The following is a 19,346-nucleotide window of genomic DNA, read 5'->3' as shown; positions in this document are numbered from 1 at the left end:
TGACTTATGATATGCTGCAATGACAGTCAGCAATTATTGTTTATATATGACATCAGGAAGTGTATAATTGAAGAGTATTGAAATAAAACCATGAATGGATCATGTCAACATACAAACATGTTTCTAATGGTATAGTTATGGTTGACAAAGGGATTCAGGTTTTAATGTTTAAATATTTTAAGCAATAATGTGAAACTTCTTATATGAAATATCAAAGAGTATACAATTCTAAGAGGAATCAAAAGTTTATCTACACAAAATGGTCCTATTAACAAGGTGGGGCCCAACTGTTATAAGGACCTCATTGTTTGTGGATATTTCAAAACCAATTTTCATGAAATACACTTTTAATTCCTCTCAGAACTGTATGCTCCTTAATATTTCATGTAAATTGTTTTTAATTATGTCACAAAAGTTAAAACCTGAATCCCAATCTCAACGAAAACTATATGTATGTACATCACTTTAAAGTGCATGTTGCAATGCACAATTTACAACTCGTACCAGGCATAGAGGCAAATGGCTACTTTGGATTTTTTTTTTTAAGGTTACATAGTTATCAATACACTACAATGGTACATGTAGCATCATGACAGGAAAAGTTTAATAAACAATCTTTGAAATAGAAATAACTTTTGCAGGATATAAATATAACTTTGGGACTTTAACTGGTTAAAGAGGCTTTCACCCCATCACCCTATTCATCAGGTGAACTTGAGAAAAAAGGAATAACAGACAACCTTGTCCAACGTACATGTTGATACAGGTAATTATCCCACTTCCTCCTACTAACGTACATCATCAAATAGGCAGCACACATTTATAGTGCCACCACTATAAGTTCAGCAAAATACAATGTATGCTTTTTCTGGATGACACCAAACTAGATCTGGGGCCTGTTGCACTAAAGAGTTAAATGTTTGATATCAAACACAAAAATAAATCACTCCCTTCCAGCCAATCAAAATGAAGTACTTGTAGGACTTACATTTGATTATCTGTTTCATGCTTCTTTTTTGTTTTCTTTCATTTTAATATGTCCCTGGCAAATCAGCTAAGGTGCTTTAACATTTCATCTGCTTTTATTATCAGCTACCAGTAGAAATATCGCATCTGAAAAATGATTAACAACACCTGGGCCCTGTTGCATCCCACACACACACACACACACACAAAAATACCAAAAACAAATGCAATCAAACATGTCAGAAAATGAAACATACAGAGCCCTGTTAAGGGCTTTTTACACTTGTAAAATTTTGCTTAGCCCCGGACCAACGGTGGGGCTAAGGGGGGGCCTTAGCCCCACCGTTGGTACGGGACTATCCTTAGCCCACTTTCTGTTTACACTCGTTTTTGCCAAAGTGGGCTAGCCCCACCGATAGTACGGTACTATCTGGCCCTGCAAAATAGCAGGGGTTAGCACCGCAATTGCGGTGCTAGCACCGCAATTGCGGTGCCAAGCAAGTGAGTGTAAACAGAACGAAAAAATAATCCCGGGCTAAGCGACAGAGACGAAGTCCGACCCTCACTGACCAATCAGAAACGAGGTAATCAAGTGCTGCCGGTGCGTGCATGTACGTGTACAGTACACAGCGTAATTATGAATATTCATGTGGTTTGGAAAGTCCGGGGCTAAGAAATACGAGTGTAAAAAGGTCAGTTTTCTCCTTAGCCCCGGACAAGAGATAGTACGGGACTAATTGGCGAGTGTAAAAAGCTGAAAAAATTGGTACGGGACTAACGATAGTCCTGGGTCAGAGAAAGTCCGGGGTTAAGAAACACAAGTGTAAAAAGCCCTTAAGTCAGATTTTCAGTCAGACAGAATGTAAGCATGCACAGAGAGATGTTTGATTGTTTGACTTATGTTTGATGTCAACTCTTACACAACCATGCCCTGATGTTATAAAAAAAAACCTGTCATTACTAGCAGCAACAAATTTATACATGTACACACTACCAATGTCAGTTTGTGATGGTGGCTTGACACATTTGTAATTAAATTACATGTAAAATGTTTAGTAATGCTCACACTGATGTGTAGCAAAAGCTACATGGCATCTTGTACAAGGAATTCGAATCTTTAGTATAAAAAGACATGATGTAATCAGTCTTAATTTAATGAATATTTGATAACAATGTAAATCAGGTGATACGTGCCATGCAGATTATTCCTAGTAACATTTTATTATGCCACTTGGAAACCTACAAATGGCTTCTTGGTCATGTGACAAAGACTGGAAACCACAATTCTCTCATTAAAATGAAAGAGTTCGATCAAGACTGTTGTAATACCTGATTAACAGCCATTATAGCACTTCCAAAACAGCAATCTACGATGTACAACTGTATATTAAATACATTGTAGCTGTAATGTCTGAAGATTGGAAATCTTTTTCACACATAAATTGAACTCAAGACATTGATACCATCACAGGTCAATTGTCTGTTTTTAATGTGATGTAAGAATGTTTTAACGATTACTCGTCTGTTTGGGAAACATGTACACATTGAGGTATAGTAAAAAAAAGTGTTTTATTTGAAGAAGTTCATATTTCTATTAAAGGAATTCATGAGGTACATATGGGCACTTGTTACTGTAAAAGGGTACTTTTTAGGGATTTTTTTTGTTTTGTTTCCAATGTGCATTAACCCATCCCCCTCCCCCCACCACCTTATGATCTTTTAGACCACTTTGACATCAAACTTTGCCATAAACTTGCTTTAAATAAGCAATCTATAAGCATTTATGCCAAAATGACAATTTTCAGGAGACTGTACTATGTAAATGTTCGTATGTAACAGTGGACTGACATTGTACAAGGTACTAAAATCTATAAGATTATATTCATTGAAAATTTTGTTGCTTTTCAACTGAATGGCCTGATTTTGACTAGAAGAGATAATGACAGCCCTTAATTCTGTTCAACACTGTGTTTTATACCAATCTAAGACTTAGCGGTGAACAAATGCTATCCGGACTGACCAAACTGTCACTTTTTGAACATTGGAAACACAAAATAACTTGACATCCCTGAAAAGTCCCCTTTTACTGTGGAAATACCCACTTATCAACAAACAGATTATACACATTCCAATACATACTAGTATACCAAAGCTAATAAAATTTAGAAAAAAAAATGTATATAATTGGTCATTCCTTGGTCACATCATATCAAATGAAAATCAATAATTTGTAGATGTTGTACTGTATGAACAATGTTAAGAGGATAAATGATTAATGCGGGATGACAGCTTTGACTTGTGTTCTCTGTAAAATAAAAATAATTAGTTACTTTGCTGTTGATATACATATTAAACTGTGTTATTATTAGTGAGGTTTAAAATGCTGAATGCTTCTACAGTATAATATATTCTAACATCGAGCCAGAACCAAGTTTGTTAATATTTCAACAGTGCTTGAATTTTCTGAGATTCAATTTATAATGTATGACTAGAATTAAATTGCACTAGAGGTAGAGAAATGGATTTGAATATGATGTATATCCCATACACAAATACAATATCATAGAAAAAAAAAACACCAACACAATAGCATTAAATTGAAGACATAAGACCTGTTTTGAAGTAATCTTTGAAAGACATTGACATTGGAGGGAGGTATTGTATATTGTGCATCTCTTTGTTTTTATCCATAACATGCATGAGTAATTTCTTAAAAAAAAACTGTAACACCCTGTACTATTGCACTACTCACAAAGTGTACGTTCAATATGTAATCATTCTCATCAATATTGACTGGATATATCCAGTCAATATTGATGAGAATGATTCTGAAAGACCTCATTGAATCTACACATGTGTATACACAATGCATGACCTCTGGGTTGGCAAAGTAAAACTTGGCAAAATATCAATGATATCCAAATCTCAACAAAATCAAGAATGCTATTGCGACTGTTGAAGTGAAACTGTGACATGTGCCAATCTTACACGTACATTGTACATGTCTGTAAGTACAAGAAAGAGAAAGCTTGGCTTGCTTGTTCAGCTAAATGATATTTTCCTACAGGGTGGGAAAGCATTAATTCTTTGGTTTTTTATTACTTTTTTAAACACATATTAAAGGTGGTCCAGCTTGACTTACAAAATATTTAGTCCTGGTACAATGTAAACACAGAACAAGCTACAACTAGAAATGTCGCTACAGCGACTGGTTATACCCCCGCCAAACAACATTTCATAAGCTTTGGTCAAAACAACATTTCATAAGCTTTGGTCAAAAAACTGAGGAAGTAGTTAAATCCGCAAGATCTTTCCTTGATCTTCTGCCATTAATATGCCGTTACCATGGCAACGTACTTTCGGGTACTGTCGAAAAATGCGTCTTGCACATCTACAACCAAAGGCACACATCTGTACCAAGTTTCATGGAAATTGGGCAAAAACTGAGGAAGTAGTTTGCAACACAAAATTTTCCATCATTTTGGCTCATAATATGTGAGCTGTTACCACGGCAACATACTTTTTGTCACTGTCAAGAAATGTGTCATGCTGACCTATATCCTAAGACAAACATTCAATATGAATTCCATGAGAATTGGAAGAACACTGATGAAGCAGTTTTGCCATGAAGCATTTTGCCCTATATTTTACCAATAACATGCCGTTACCATGGCAACGCACTTTTTGCCACTGCGGAAATATGTGTCTTGCACATTAACATATTCAGATGAACATCTGTACCTAATTTCATAAAAATTGATCAAAAACTGTGGGAGGAGTTCGCGACGCAAGATTTGTACCCATTTTTGCCCATAATATGCCGTTACCATGGCAACGTACTTTTGGGTACTGTCAAAAAATACGTCTTGCACATCTACACCAAGGCACACATCTGTGCCAAGTTTTATGGGAATCGGTTGAAAACTGAGGAAGTAGTTCGCGACGCAAGATTTGTACCCATTTTTGCCCATAATATGCCGTTACCATGGCAACGTACTTTTGGGTACTGTCAAAAAATACGTCTTGCACATCTACAACCCAAGGCACACATCTGTGCCAAGTTTTATGGGAATCGGTAGAAAACTGAGGAAGTAGTTCGCGACGCAAGATTTGTACCCATTTTTGCCCATAATATGCCGTTACCATGGCAACGTACTTTTGGGTACTGTCAAAAAATACGTCTTGCACATCTACAACCCAAGGCACACATCTGTGCCAAGTTTTATGGGAATCGGTTGAAAACTGAGGAAGTAGTTCGCGACGCAAGATTTGCAACGGACCGACCGCCCGACCGACCGCCCGACCGCCCGACCGCCCGACCGACCGCCCGACCGCCCGACCGACCGTCCGCTGATTCCTATATACCCCCTTCAAACTTCGTTTGGCGGGGGTATAAAAATCACCATCTAGTGATCATTCAATTGGCACATCTGAACTTCAATGCATCCACATACAAATTTTTGTATCTCATAATGGTGAATGACTATAAAAGGAACTGGTTAAAATTCATTAAATCTGAAAAACAAAATCACGCAAAGAAATTTAAAAAGCTTTACTAACTTGATAGAGAAAAAAGAACTTCAACCTTCTACAGTCTGTACTAAGTGTTGTATATTAAAGGTCCTGCTTACCTTTGGGAGCAGTGATTTTAAAGAAATGTTCAAGATATCACATTTGATGCATTATATACGTAAGTCTGTTGTACCACAAAACATCCTACCACATAAATTTTTTGCAATAAAGCCTAAAATGTAAGGGGATATCAGTATTTTTCTCAATAAACCGTAACTGGAGACGGTTTAGTCTGGAAACATTTTTATTATAACTATTGTTTACATTTTGTATATTTAACAACACTGAACATCGATTTTACTGACTCAAATTTTTAGAGTGGTTGTTTCTATCCCTAACTCATATTTTAGAACTATTTTCAAGCATGAGTGCTGGGTTTTTGTTTCATCTGCAAATGGTAAATTATGCCTACAGTGTAGTTAAGAACAGTAATAAATCTAGCCATTGTGAGGCTTTTAAAGATTCTTCAACTGAAATACATCATTTCTGAAAAATAAACTGCTTCAATGAAAGAGAACCTTTTTACTCCTGTACCTTATGAAACACTAAAACTAAACAGTAAAATCTATAGCAACAGAAAGAGAGAGAGAGAGTGTGTGTGATCAACAGATACAGCAATAAACCACAAAAAAAGTGGTCTGTGGAACTTGAATGATGATTTCCCCCAAGACTACACTACATGTATTCAGAACATAAAACTGGGCAGGAAAATTCTGACGTCAGGGAAATGCCCTTGGCATGTTTCCAGTGGAAGACGAGATTTCATTTAGATCCTCCTCCTCACATCCTCACAGAATTAAACACATACTCTATATGTAGCTGTCTGCTAACACTGACATTTGCTCACTTAGCATTATGTACATGTACACGTCTGCCCTATGCTTCAGACAATTTTAAGCACTGTACAAAATAATCTACACACAGTCTGTCTGTGTATTACTGGCCAGGTTCAAGGAAAAGTGTGAAATAAACTGCAAATTGGAATTCACATGGAGTGACAGGAAGCGCACACTGACGAGTTTGATAAAAATTGCATTTGAAGCTATGTGACACAAATCTGACCCATGCATGCGAATGGTGTTTTTGTGCGTGGTTTGCATGCTGATGCATTAACAATGCTTTTATTTACAACAGAATATTGGCTTTAAATATTTAATAGGTGGTTGATGCACATCAGTCTAAAATATGAAGTTTCAGTTGATACTCTTGTATAATGAAATTACGAATTTCACAAAAGGCCTTTGTGTGAGAACATAATATACAGGTGTATTAATGCAGATTTTTGTAGAATTTTGTATTGTTCTATAGCAAAGCCACATGAATCAAAGTTGTACAACTGATAGCATAAAAAGGGCACTAATCCAAAATATCCACTATTTTACAATCATTTTGGCATCATGACAATGAGCAGGTGATACAACAAGAGCAGACAGTAATGTTTCTACTTCTACTTCTACATGTATTTCTATGGTGCTTACTCAACAAAGCCTGTTCAACAAATGGATGATGTAGATTTCTCAAGTTCAAACAAGAGTGCACTGAATCCTATGATTTTTCTATAGCCAGCGTGCAGTGGGAAGATTGATTTTTGTTATAATAAACAGCATACTGATGACCATCAGTGGAAATAGTAGTAGTGAGTGGATTACTGATATTTTCATCCTTTTTCACTGTATGCGGGTAAAAATTTTACTCTCTTGGAAGATATTTGATAATACACATCACATCATTCTATATAATCAGGAATAATAAGAAAATGTGATATTGCATAAAAGTCTGTTTGCCAACTTGCATATTATGCAAGCTGTCCAAACAATCATGCTACTTGAATAACCATTCCAAAATTATATGAAATGTTAAATTCCAGAGACTGATTATAACATACCACTATTAGCTTTTTTTGTCCACAAAATCTTTTCCAATTTTGCTGAAATTTTCGACAATGCATTGTACTGCTCTTCACTACACTCAAAGAATATCAATTTCTCCTTGAGGTAAAATTTGCCTTTAAAGATTTTTTTTTTTTTAAACAGCTGATGAAATCAAGTTTCCTCTGAGAGGTGCAGCTGTGTAATATCACATTCCAACCTCAGCACTTTTGTTTGTTCGTTGTCTTTTTTTTTAAAATTCTACTGTAAAAGTGGAAATTTTCGCGGTGTTCAAATTTTCGCGCATTTCGCGCAACCAAAAACTAGCGCGAAAATAAAAGCACGCGAATATTTTTGCTTGCCATATGTGCCTGTGCGTGATGTCTTGATTCCGCGGAATTAAAAACACGCGAAACTCTTTCGACCCGGCCAAGCGCGAAAAATTAGTCACGCGAAAATATCCACTTTTACAGTATATCAAACAGAGTAAAGCATACATACATTGTATGTTAAATTGCTTATGAAATGATCCTTTAGTATAGGAAATACTGTAGACATGTCACAGTCTTTGTGTGCCATGAATATTTTATGCATTTTGAATTACAAAAATGTGTGTAACTGACCCGTATTGACATGGGTTTATCTGCTCCTATAGCTGCTTTTGAGACTGAATGTCAATGACTTGTAACTTAAAAACTTACAATAGGTGGATCCCATTACAGACCTAGTAGTATAGGGATACCATGGAGTGAGAATGCTGGCCCTGCTCAGATAAATCCGAGAATCTCCATAATGACTTGTGTATAGTCTTATCATCTCTATGTACGGTTAAGTATACACACAGCCAAGGAATCTTGACGGGAGTCAACCATTACTGAGTGTACATTTCAATGCACAATATTCGCTGTCTACCATGACAGGCACTACCCATGGTTTTATGATGTACCCCTGTGGGCAGCAAACGAAGGTCAATGTAACTGGACTACCCATGTTGCCCCACACTATCGGGTCTTTAAAGGACAAGTTCACCTTCATAAACATAAGGATTGAGAGAATGTAGCAATATTAGTAGAACACATCATTGAAAGTTTGAGGAAAATCGGACAATCCGTTCAAAAGTTATGAATTTTTGAAGTTTTTGTGCAGTAACCGCTGGATGAGAAGACTACTGCAGTGTGTGAAAAACTTAGATGTCACATGCGTACAACAATATAAGGAAAATATAAAGAGAATTTCACAAAATTTCATCTTATGAAAAAAGTACACATTCCCCCGACTCGTTACCGACAAATGTTATGGGTAATATTATTCCCCCTGCCTTTAGAAAGAGGCAAGTCAAGTGCTCTTTTATTATGCGAAAAAAGTGAAAATATGTTGAATTTTCTTTATATTTTCTTTATACTGTTGTACGCATATGACTCACAAGCTGTAGTAGTCTCCTCATCCAGCGGTTCCAAAACAGAAATTTTAAAAATTCATAACTTTTGCATCGATTGTCCAAATTTCCTCAAACTTTCACTGATGTGTTCTACTAATATTGTTGCATTCTCTCAATCCTTATGTTTATGAAGGTGAACTTGTCCTTTAATACTTATCATACAGAAATCACTAATGTTGCAAATTATGAGAACGAATGACGAATAAGTTCCCATCACAGCCCCTTAATAACAGTATTTGTCACTTCCTAAAATGTTTCAAATGTCAAATATCAAGTGTCTGGCATGAGCTGTGTGTTTTCTAACAATGTTGAATTTGGCAGTGGTTCAGAAAACCATAATATACAAAGATACATGACAATTTACATGAACTGGACTGGTACCCTTTTTATATATATATTTTTAGGTTGTACTTGTAGTTGTTATTTAGTATAAACCACATTGTCATTATAATTTCATTCAGACTTGAGAAGAATAGTTTTTTTTTTTTACCTTTAATGGCTTGATTGTGAACCTAGAACAAATTACATTAGTCTTTAAAGATCAAGAACACCACCACATTTTTATTTTTCTTTTGAAGAGGTAACCGGGCAGCCGACAACTAACTGACTGTCAGTCAAGTTTTTCTATTGAGGCAACAGACGAGTGTGGCATCTACCTGACAACCATGTTGCAGTCACTATGTATTGTTAACTAATGTGGAGAAAGAGACAATGCCTCGGTCTCAAGGAACCATGTGAAATCAAAGTATGTCAGCCACAAGAGACAACCACAAAAATGTTACAAAGCATTCTTTGAACAGATATTGGTGTGACATACAGTAATGTACTGAAAGTTATCCAATGGCAAAGTGCTAATGCAAACATCAGACAAAATACCTAAAATATACAAAAGTACATTGTAGGTAAATTTGACTTGGTATCACAACAAGCGAGAGAGGGCAAAAAAATGTTTTCAGCAATACAATGGATGTTGCCCTGCCAAACCAAATTATGAGATGATGCACAACTTAACCTTTCCTGCTTTTATTGCAAAAATAACAACTCTACCGTAGCATATGATAGGGGTCCTAAAACATTAGTTGATGGTGACCATGGATTTTTATTTAAAGAGGTACTCAATGCTTGTTAAAGGAAGGAAACCAGTGTCAGCTTGTCAGGAGAGACAGATGTAACAAAAGAAAACAAAGATTTAAATTTAAATATTTCATGACTGTATTTCAAACAGGCTATTCAACAAAGATCCTGATCACACTGAATAAACGTTAATGGATCATGTCAATGCAATTGCATACATTGTATATGTGGAAAGAAATAAGTTGATAGTCCATGACGCTGCCCCAAAACAACCCCCTTTTTTTCTGATCCAACATGTGACTATTGTAAGCTGTAGATCTGTCATCTTCTTATCATACTCAAATCTCTTGATGTCATTTTAAAAGGATAGGATCTGCGCAGTTCATAGCATGGTGTTGTCTGTTTTGATTGCTGACTCAATAGCAAACCAGTAATTGTTCCCTCTGAAGTACAATCTGGAAGTTGTACAATAAAAGACTAACAATGATCACTTATTCTACATAATTATGAGGGGTTTTTTTATACTAGAGAGCAGCAATCACTTGCATTCAAAATATGTCATTAACATCTTAACAGAGCTTGTGAAGTGTTAAAAAAAACCCACACACCCAACAACCTGGGATTAAAGTTGAACATTTCCATCCAATCAAGGAGCTGAAAGGAAATGTTGAGAGTGTCACAGTAGCATAGATATTAAAGCACTATAACTGAGTTGAAATGCACTTCAATCAAAATTCATCTAAGGCAACTAGCTTACATGTAAAAGCGAATTAACATAGCTCCATGTAATGTTATGTTGGATAGACCAATAGCCTGCACAAGTGTATGTACAATAATGTATGTAACAAAAAGTATGTTGTGGTGGGGTATGTTGTGAATTGCAGGAAATGTCCAAAAGCATCCATATTGACTTCTGAAACTGATTGTGCTTGTTTATGTTTGCATTGGTTTATTCTATATGGCCACTAAGGCTACAGAAGAAAGTTTTCAGCACTGCACAAACCACGAAAATATGTTGTACTCTGCCCAGGTAGAGGACCGTACACTATCTGGAAGAAGAAGAAGAAGCATTCAAATGCTTGTCAGCAAGCTACCGAGGGACTAATTGCATTTGAATTCTCCTCTGATAAAGAATAAGGCAATGAGTATATTGTACATGTACCTACTGTACATGTGGCCTAAGGGGAACTGCACGTGTCGGAGGCCTCGAACCATTTTCCATGCAGGGACCTCAAAATTGAGAGTCCATGTGGGTCTTCTGATCTTTACTGTGCCATAAAATGCAATGGCTTCTCACAATATTGAATAATTCATTTGGAGAAGAGACCTACACTTGTAGGCTCTCTGGTCACTACTATAGTTTATTATGCTATATACTGTAGCAAACCGATCCGGCCTGGCAACAAACTCTGCCATTTAACTGCGGTGTCCCATGCACGCACTTGTATATGTCGTGTACGTATGGCAAATGCATGATATGGCAATCACTCGGTGCACCCGCCACAATAATCAATATATATCATGCATTTAACACACACCTGCGCAACTGGAACACTGCAGTTCATGGCGCCATGGCGGGTGGGAATTCTGCAAGGTTGGATCAGTCTAAGAGTAGTCATAGATTTCTATGTTTTGATGAAGTTTGAAATATTATTGACATTGTTGAGACTTGCTCAAGCCAAGTGGTGCCAGCAAGAATGAGAAATTACAGTATAAATTACTGGTAAGAGTACATTAAAAGTTTCTTTTCTGATCTTGTCACCATAAAAAGGTTCTAGATATGTCTAAAGTAACATTAGCTGGATCTGACATTCATCTCAGTCTAATGTTACACTGCGCACTGATCTCACGCAAGGCATCAAACAGCGTCAAATGTGCATTAATAATTACAAATCGAAAGCACATTCCTCATACATGATTGAATCTAAGTATATTTAAAGACAATTGTGCAATACCATTGTCCATCCCCTTCCTTGTACTGTGTAAAAATCTGCACAGCCTACTGTATCCTGTAAGTGCAACATCACATTCTCCACCGCATCTCTTGAGCCATTTCAGGGGGGCATTTCATGAAGCATTTTGTCAGATATTTGGTCTGACAAAATGTTAACAGCTACTGAAATCCTTGCATCTGATTGGCTGAGAGCAAATTTGTCCGACAAGTTGTCGAACAAAAATGCTTCATGAAATTCCCCCCAGGTTCTAACACAAACTAAGGTTACAATCTGTTCACTCCATGGGCCATTGCGATATGATTTTCCGCCCCCAGCACACACGTAACGTACATAACCCCCTGTATGATGTACTAGTAATACCGCGTACGGCGGCGGCGACCTGTGCTGTGTAATTCGGCAGCTAACCACAAACATTGTGAAACGTAGATCATGTCTAAACTACAAACGAGTATAGAAATTTCAATTTTTACCCTCCGCTCTGGTTCGAGGAAAAGGAAAAGTCTCCATCGTCGTCGTCAGTCGAGAAATTCATCATGAATTTAACGTGAATTACAAGTCACAATTCAGTAGTACCTCAGCTACGGAGAGAGATTAGCGGCTTCTTCATGTGACCTGCACCTCACCAGTAGACAACTCCTACCTTTTGCGTATTTGATAAGGATCTTTAGACTTTGTGATGTAATTTATTAATAGAACCATACAAAAATTGATCGTATGACAAACAGTTGTTGCAAATATATTAAATTGATATAGTAATTATTTTGCTAATCAAATAATAATGATGTTGGTTAAAAGGGGGTTTAAAAGTACGGCCAGTTTATTCAAATTGGCAACATTTAAAGGCCATTTTAATTCTGCACATGTACTTTGTTTACATTGGTGGTCTGTGGAGGAGGGGAGGGAATGCCCCTCGACCTGTTGCGCCTGTCCATCTGCCCCGGTCTATCTGCCCCGGTCCCGACCCTAAAATCGACAATTACATAGGGGGCCTACTAGTACATGGCATGAATTCACCTGCTAAATTCACCTTGCGACAACCAGCTGATATTCTCTCCAGCAGCATTTATTGCCAGGGAACGTGTGTGTGTATGACGGAATTTGAAGAATAGGAACAATGTGTAAAATGAGTGGTTAATTCTGCTTGTATAATCTCTGTGCTAAACTTGAAAACAACGTCCAATTACAAATAGTGGTTTCTATTCCTCATTTTTACTTTAAAGGGTGTGTACAGTTCTGGTCGAGGTGAGGATTTAGCTTTTTACGTTTTGCGAGGTATTCAGAAACCACTCTATGAGATGTCAAAGAGCATGCAATTCTAAGGGATATCAAACATTTATTTTATGAAAATCGGTTTTGAAATGGCTGAGATATCCAAAAACAAGGTGAAACAAAGAATCCTAATAAAAGGTGTGGCCTGTCGCCTTTTATTATTATCACTTTTTTGGGGGGATATCTCGGCCATTTGAAAACCAATTTTCATCAAATAGACATTGAATCCTTCTTAAACTTACATGCTCTTTCATTTTTCATAAGAGGTTTCTCATTTTCTCACTTAGGAATGTTCAAAACATGAATCCCCTCCTCAACCAGTACTGTCCTTTGAATTACTCAGTATATTCGTTGGGGACACTAGAAGAAATAGTCACTAAACTTGATTTGATTCAATGTGTTTGCAACTGTGTGCAGCTTGAGGATGTGTGCTTTCATACAATACAGCTGTATTCTTTTCTCGAGTAGATAAGATGATGAACAAATGAATCCATTATGACAATGGCAAATGATGAAGATGTTAATGATGTTGACACTAACAATAATTGATAATGATCACAATAGTAGTAATGACGATGACAGTATAGTATAGTACTGAGTATAGTATTAAAGATGATGATGATGATGACGATGATAGTAATGATAATAACAACATGAATGATGAATTATCCCCATATTGATAATGATGATGAAGAAATCGATCTGAGATTCAAGAATAAATAACTTCCGACATCTGTAGTAAGCTACTCACGAACATTGAGGAGTAAAGTCTCACACAGGTCAAAACAAAAATAATGGTAGAAACAGAGAGCGCTTGAATCTTTGCAATCCTTACCAGCACTAACAATGCCTTCAGACAGATCTTAGAATATCAAATAAATGAGATAAATCATCTACAATGTGTATTATGTGACATGAGCAAAATTTGATGACATTACACAGTAGACATGATAAGACTGTCAATTAATTTTGCTTTTACTCTCATTTAGCACTTACATCTATCTATCTGCATATTGTATATGATATATATACATCTGTGTACGAGGCCCGACGCTCATTTTTGGTGGCCTGACAATGAAAAACAAAAAAGTAATCTCATTACAGATGACATAATGCAATAGACCATGATGATTATGTGAAATTTGGCAAGTATAAGAAAGTGCTTCAAATGAGTAACATGTTCTGTGACTAAGAAGTAAGAAAGAAAAACACTAAAAACTAAATCATTGAAAAAGATACCAAAAAATCATTTAAAAATGACAATTATGTACAAATGGGAAGATATAAGATAAATGGTTTCCAGTACCATGTGCTGTGACTAAATTAATTTCTTTTTTGGAGACATGATGATTATTTTTGTAATTGGATAACATTACTTTAATAATAATTCATATTCAATAGTTATATTTTTTTATATGAGCTCCCTCGTGGAGACTGTATGAGCTCCTTTGCGGAGACGCCCATTATGAGCTCCCTCGTGGAGATGATAATTATGAGCTCCCTTGTGGAGACATCATGGTATATTTAATATTCTTGTTAAATATCTCTAAGATTTATTTATACGTTTGTATTATATTAGTATTGTCTGGGGCAAATTATTTGTTGTATAGGTCCCCAATTTTTTCTTTCTTCTCTTCTTTCCTTAAAACAACAACATAAATTAACTTAGTCTAGCAAATGTAATTTTGAATATTGAGAGGTAATAACATGATTTTTCCATCTCTTCACATATTCACGAAATAACTATATTAAATGTATATCTTAGATTTTATATAAGATAGGGGTATACCTACTTCTATTCTTAGCTAAAACTTGACCATGACAACAAAAAAAAAAAAAGAATAGTTCGGCCGAATTTGGCCGTGAAGACCGGCGGAGATCACAATGGCAACCATTTTCACAGGAGGTATACATAGCTGAAATGCGTGCGGTTATCAGGCAAGGAGCTGTGAGTTATTCGCCTTTGACTGCTAGATAAGAAAAGCGCATAAAGGAACAAAAAACAAACAAAAAAAAAAAGAATTATGGTAGCTCGATTGGACCACCAAAGCATTCTGATTTCTAGATGATGGTGACCCAACATATCATTTCTTGGTTCCCTGGGCCACTGGGCCACTGGGCCACTAGGCCACCGCTAACTGTTTTGAATTCATTTTCAGGTGAAGTTATAGCTAGTCTTTTTTTTAAAGCTCCAAACTCCTGAACACTATATATTCCATAGCTTCTCTTCTATCAACTTTTCTTATTCGGGTTTCCCCTTTGTTGTCCCTTAAAGTTGTTTCTGTCTAGCTATGTTCCCTTTATGTTTTTCTCCTCGGTCAAATGACATTGAAAATACCCAGAGGCCTTTATCGAAGTCAAGCGAATTGCTTATCGATAAGGGTCTCCTCAACCTGTATATACCTAAAGATATGCCATGTTATTACATATACTATTCACATAATTATATCTTTCTGATGAGTACTCTTAATTGTTGATATTTACTGTGTCGTGATTGTTTATCTTATTATACTGATTTCTTTAAAACAAGTGGAGAAAACAAACTGAAACTGAAACAACTGCTTCTGTAATATCGAGCCTTGATATATTATAAACTCTGCAAAAAAGTTTTGAAATCTGAGTCTGATCTATTTTTTCTCCCGTTTCTAATAATTATATGCCATCGGAGGAAAAAAAAACCGTATCTTAAGATATGGGATACACCGAAGGTCTACTATCAGAAAATTGCAAACTGAACACCAGTGGTCATGAAGCGGCAACGAAAAACATCATGTCCCTTTGTAATGAGTTATGTCTTGTTCTCAGGTGATTAGCCATGAATGCCAATTTCACTAGAATTCAGTCTCCAGCATTCAAGCTTATATACAATCAAGAATGCCAGGTAAGGTTGCCATCTCATTTTGTATTTGATACATGTGGTTCAGGTTCCATGACATTTGCTCCTGCGACAATTGCTCCCATGAAATATCTGCATGCTATTCAAAAGCCAAAAACATAAATTCTAACCACAAACATAACCCCAACCCTAATCCTAATCCTCACATCAAACTGAATCTAAACCCCCATCACAACCCTAACCCCAACCCTAACCCTAAAGCCTTGGAGAAAATAAGACCGGAGCAATATTGTTGCAGGAGCAAAATAATGTCGTGTCACCGGTTGTTCATAATAATCATCATATGCCATTTAAAAAGCCCGCGAAGCATAGGGCAAATCGAAGATGAGATGCTTCAATATAGGGCCTACAAAAAACAAATGCACATGACAGAGTGGATCGGTGAGAATGGATGTACGAGTTTAACTTACATTTTTTTTTGTTACCATGACAGAGTGTACATTGTTTCTTTTTTATGACATCATTCGTGCATATACTTCATATTGTATTCGGGAAAAAACTGTCCCTATCAGATTAACGAAAGACAAATCGACAACTTGTGCTACCTTGAATCATGTTTTCTTTTTTCTTTTTTTATGATGGAAATAAACAAACTATTGAATTGAACTGAATTGAACTTTGAACTGTTTAAACCCACGAGCGCAGCGAGTGGATTTAGACTGTTTCCAACGAGAAGTGTTGTTATAACCAAATTTATCACCTGTACATTCAGAGAATGAAGTTAAGTGACTTAAATATCTTCAAATTTATATGTGTGTCAAAGAGGTTCTGTAGAACCTCTTTGATGTGTGTATACATATAATTTGAAGATATCTAAATGTATGATAAAAATCCACCAAAAAATAAATATACTTCAAAAGAAAGAGAAAAATATTCCCTACAGAATGCTAAAAAATAAAAAAATAGCATAAGAAACAAGGAAGATATGACATTTCGAAATTTCACATTTTTTCGGAAAACATTTCTTGACCAGTCCTTATAAATATTCAAATGAGCGAGTTGATGAAGTCATACCCTCACAATTTTTCATGTCTGTTATGTATGAAATTCGGAAAAATTGTTATTTTTAGCTAATACCAATAAAAATGTGTTCCCGATGAACAAATGTTAACTCATATAATTTATCTTGATCATTGTATACACTTACGAAGACCCGAGGCGGGCAGAAAATTTTTGTTTATAAAACCTTGTTGGAACTACAAATGGCGTACTCGAGACTCCTTCTTCTGCTTTTAACAACATTCGAAGTCCAACACGTGGAAAATCCCAAGATGAACATTTTACTTGACCCCTCAGCTGCTCTCCACGAAAGACGTGCACGGGAACCGACAAATGATAAACTTGCGCAGACAAGATCGGACATTTATTCCCAAATCAAGATATATCAGAGTAAACATTTATTCACTGTAATTTTGAATGCTTTTAAGACAAGTTTTATATCTATACAGCTGAAATATGAGATTTTTGTCATTTCTGTATATGAAATGAATAAGAAATTGTGAGAGCATGATGTCGTTAACTTGCTTATTTGAATATTCATAAGGACTGGTCAAGAAATGTTTCCAAAAAAAAAAAGTGACATTTCAAAACGTAATACACAAAGTTATCACTACCCCCTCCCATTCTATTGATGACTGGATATACACCACCAGTTCACCTCCACCAGTCAATGACCCCTACCAATACTCTCCACCTCATCCAGTGAGTCATCGACCTTCATCATCCCTTGGGTACTTCTAGCCCCATCTAATTTACGATCAGGCTAAGCCAAACCTAAACATCCTGCCGTTCCCTCATTGATTACTTAGAATTGCTGTTAAATCCAAATCCAAGAATACTACCTCCTTGATAAAACCAGTCCCGCCTTTGTTCCTATAACAACCAAAGTTTTGCCCAATTAAAACCCCTCTTTAACATGAAGACTCCACCCCCATTCACCCATTCATAGTGTGTCACAACAGTGTAACCAGTGACCAATGTGTATTAATCCTCGTGACTGAATGTGAATTACAAGTTGTATAACATCCAGAAAAAGGAACTTGGATTCTGATGCTCGAAGAGAGAGGATCGCCTCCAAAACGCCTCTCAAATAAAGCACACGTATGGAAACTCAAATGAACTGTGTCGCCACTCATTTTACTGTGATGTGTACCTCTCAGAATTAATATCAACCGATCCCAAGTAGCAAAACATCCGCTACACAACACTTCCTTATTTCTTACCGATTCTTGTCATTTCTTGGTTATGAACAAGAATACTTCCATACTGTAGATTCTGGGTATCATTTAGTTCAGAAAAGCAAAGTAAATTACCTCCTTTCTCTGATAGATTATTATTATTATTATCATCATCATTATTGTTATTATTATTATTTTATTATTATTATCATCGTTATTATTATTACCATTATTATTATTAGTATTGTTATTATTATCATTATTGTTATTATTATTATTATTATTATTATTATTATTATTATTATTATTATTATTATTATTATTATTATTATTATTTTACACCAATAGTTTTATGATGTTGGCCTGCTGTTCTTGATTGCTGGTTGTTGAGGGACATATTTTGATAAAAAATACTAAGGGTAAAATTGACAAAAGACTGACAAATATTATTTTGATTGTCTAAACGGCAAGGTTAGTATCCCAGGGGATGGCACTAGCGAGTACGGTCACATGAATGCCTGAATGAATGTTTATATTTACATAAAAAGATCACTTATTTATCAAAAGGTTACCTGCTCTTTCTTAGAATCCACAGTAGACCCAAAATGTTTGTATGCAACATTCGGCTCTTAGCCTTGGAAATACGAATTGATGTTTCTCACTCACATTTTTTAGCCATTGAATAAGCATTTAGTTTATCATTGCTTGTTTCTAGAATGATGAAAAAAGACTATGATGATCGAGTGATCAATCCTTACTAAAGAAAAAAAATGCCATTAATTCATATATAATAATTTCATTATCAGATGTCTTATTCCTTTAAAATATATATATATATAATTATATATATTATATATACATGTATATGAATTAAAGGATATGAGTATTTTCTTTTGTTAGTCATGGCTAACGATTTGGCCTCAAACCTTTGTTTCAGTATTGTGTCACCAGTCAACAAACACCAGTTAATTTCTTTCTTAGCTCTTTTGTGGCGGATAATCTAGTATGTGTGATATGAAGTTAGGTTCGCGAAGACTACGCTTTTATTGTTGATGGATGACACATCACATGACCTCCTGCATGCCTACCATCATGTGATCACAATACACAAAGAGCTAGGGCTGAGGCTTG

General features: G+C 35.9%; 1 protein-coding gene across 1 annotated transcript in view; it reads right to left on the bottom strand.

Moving 5' to 3' along the window:
- Window positions 1-12,481, bottom strand: part of LOC139708012 (FK506-binding protein 15-like) — a 144,650-nt gene extending 132,169 nt beyond the window's left edge. Inside the window, exon 1 of the mRNA XM_071620003.1 lies at window positions 12,344-12,481. Within this exon, the coding sequence (XP_071476104.1) occupies window positions 12,344-12,408 (65 nt within the window). The 5' untranslated portion in view covers window positions 12,409-12,481. The remainder of the gene's footprint in view (window positions 1-12,343) is intronic.
- Window positions 12,482-19,346: the final 6,865 nt, after the last annotated feature.

This window comes from Diadema antillarum, unplaced genomic scaffold (assembly GCF_040938485.1).
Source record: "Diadema antillarum isolate AM-2024a unplaced genomic scaffold, OU_Dant_1.0 seq00001293_RagTag, whole genome shotgun sequence".
Lineage (NCBI taxonomy): Eukaryota > Metazoa > Echinodermata > Echinoidea > Diadematoida > Diadematidae > Diadema > Diadema antillarum.
Note: the sequence above shows the minus strand (reverse complement) of the source record. Positions and strands in the feature narration are given on the sequence as shown.